The sequence below is a fragment of the Mus caroli genome, chromosome 7, assembly GCF_900094665.2.
Source record: "Mus caroli chromosome 7, CAROLI_EIJ_v1.1, whole genome shotgun sequence".
NCBI lineage: Eukaryota > Metazoa > Chordata > Mammalia > Rodentia > Muridae > Mus > Mus caroli.
Genome location: NC_034576.1, coordinates 105,325,391 through 105,327,629, shown reverse-complemented (window position 1 = coordinate 105,327,629; position 2,239 = coordinate 105,325,391). Strand labels below are relative to the sequence as shown.

Here is a 2,239-nt window from a genome sequence, read left to right as displayed (position 1 = left end):
AAGGACTCTGGTGCAAGGAGTATGTCCGTTATCCCTTTAGTTCACTCCATTCTCACGACTCCCCAGTAGTAGATGGTACAAAACCTTAAGGAAATTTACTCTAAGAAAAAAATGGACCTCTTCAGTCAAATCACAAGTGGTACCCAATACTTGCCAGGAAAAAATACTAGCAGTAGCCTTTCCCTAGAGTAACCACTCTCAAGAAATTGTACCTGTTCTTTACTCTGTTTAACCATAAAATCCAGCAACCGGAAATAATGTGAGATCTTCTTCTGTATGAGATTAGGTCCCATGTCGTGTATGTGTGTGTGTGTGTGTGTGTGTGTGTGTGTGTGTGTGTGTGTGTGTGTGTGGTGTGTGTGTGTGTGTGTGTGTGTGTGGTATGTATGTGTGTGTGTTTGTGTGTGTGTGTGTGTGTATTCAGGTGCATGTGTCTCATTGTACATAGTGAGAGTCAGAAAGCCGGCTCACTACAGGAATTCTAGGATTACAACTCTGTAATTCTGTGCCTGGTTGAGAGCTATGTGCTAAACACATCATTTATTATTTACATTTAATTATTACCTGGAAACCATTTCTGCATTTCCTTTTTGTTGTGTTGTTGTTGTTGTTGTTGTTGCTGTTTTTAAGAAGAATTACCTCAAAATAAACTTCCTTAGTCAAGGAGATGCATAATATTGGGTATTCCTACAACATATTTTTAAAAGTCAACTGTAGGAACCATGAGCATGCCTGTTTCTGTGTTTATCAATGGTGTCATCATAGATAATTCTTATAAAGTAACATTAAGTGACCTTTCAAGTTGACTTTCTAAATTCTTTGTTGTAGGTGCCACAAGTTATCAAGAACAAAGATGAGGATCTATTCTGGAGCTGTCATGGGCATCATCTCTCACAGGAGTAGAAACCTGGCATTGAGAGCACCTCTGTGTATCCCATGCCCCCAAGCATGTTCGTTTCTAATAATGCCTGCTCCGTACCCAGCTCTTTCTGGCTCACTGGCATCCCAGGATTGGAGTCCCTGCACATGTGGCTCTCCATCCCCTTTGGCTCCATGTACCTGGTGGCTGTGGTTGGGAACATCACCATCCTGGCAGTGGTTAAGACAGAGCGCAGCCTGCACCAGCCTATGTATTTCTTCCTGTGTATGTTGGCTGTTATTGACTTGGTCCTGTCAACTTCTACAATGCCCAAACTATTGGCCATCTTCTGGTTTGGTGCCTGCAGCATTGGTCTAGACGCCTGCTTAGTTCAGATGTTCTTTGTCCACTGCTTTGCTACTGTTGAGTCGGGCATCTTTCTTGCCATGGCTTTCGACCGCTATGTGGCCATCTGTGACCCACTACACCATACATCAGTACTTACCCATGCAGTGGTGGGACGCTTGGGGCTGGCTGCACTTCTCCGAGGAGTATTCTACATTGGACCTCTTCCACTCCTAATTCGACTAAGGCTGCCCTTTTTTCGAACCCAAATCATTGCCCACTCTTACTGCGAGCACATGGCTGTGGTCACTTTGGCATGTGGTGACACAAGAGTCAATAATCTGTATGGAATGGGAATTGGTTTTCTGGTGTTAATCCTAGACTCCATAGCTATAACTGCATCTTATATAATGATTTTCAGAGCTGTGTTGGGATTGTCCACCTCTGACGCCAGGTTTAAAACTTTAGGAACATGTGGTTCTCACATCTGTGCCATCCTTGTCTTCTACATTCCTATTGCTGTTTCATCTCTCACCCATCGTTTCGGCCACAATGTGCCTTCGCATATCCATATTCTTTTGGCCAACTTTTACCTCCTCATCCCACCCATCCTCAACCCAGTCGTCTATGCTGTGCGCACCAAGCAGATCCGAGAGAGGCTTTTGCATATTATTAAGTCTGGAACTCAACACAAGGACATGTAAATATTCTATGTCGATAGGAAGGAAGCCCATGATACTTCCAGATCCTACTTAAACTGTGAGGATAAGAGCTTAAAAGCAGCCCTAACATCTATTCTGTTCCAGCATGCATTTTCTGTCAGTGTGAATCTAAGATCCTGAAGTGGAAAAGGGAAATATGATCATAATCTCCTGTACTGTACCCCACCTTGGTCTATTTAATTTATGCAGTTAAGTGCAATAAGCATAAACCCATAAAACCTGAGATCCTTTCTATCCTTTACTTTGGTGTCATCAGATTCCCAGTTTGTCTATGACAAGGGTAGTCAATCAACTCTAAATGGTAGAATTCTAT

The 2,239-nt window shown here is 42.9% G+C and overlaps 1 protein-coding gene across 1 annotated transcript; it reads left to right on the top strand.

Moving 5' to 3' along the window:
* The first annotated feature begins 933 nt into the window (after nucleotides 1–933).
* On the top strand, nucleotides 934–1,908 carry LOC110299381 (olfactory receptor 52M1-like). The gene has a single exon (XM_021169052.1). The coding sequence runs from the start codon at nucleotides 937–939 to the stop codon at nucleotides 1,906–1,908; it is 972 nt and encodes a 323-aa protein (XP_021024711.1). The 5' UTR covers nucleotides 934–936.
* The last annotated feature ends 331 nt before the right edge of the window (nucleotides 1,909–2,239 follow it).

Bases quoted from the DNA above. Each gene is read 5' to 3' on its own strand.
- LOC110299381 (XM_021169052.1), top strand. From the start codon at position 937: ATGCCCCCAAGCATGTTCGTTTCTAATAATGCCTGCTCCGTACCCAGC.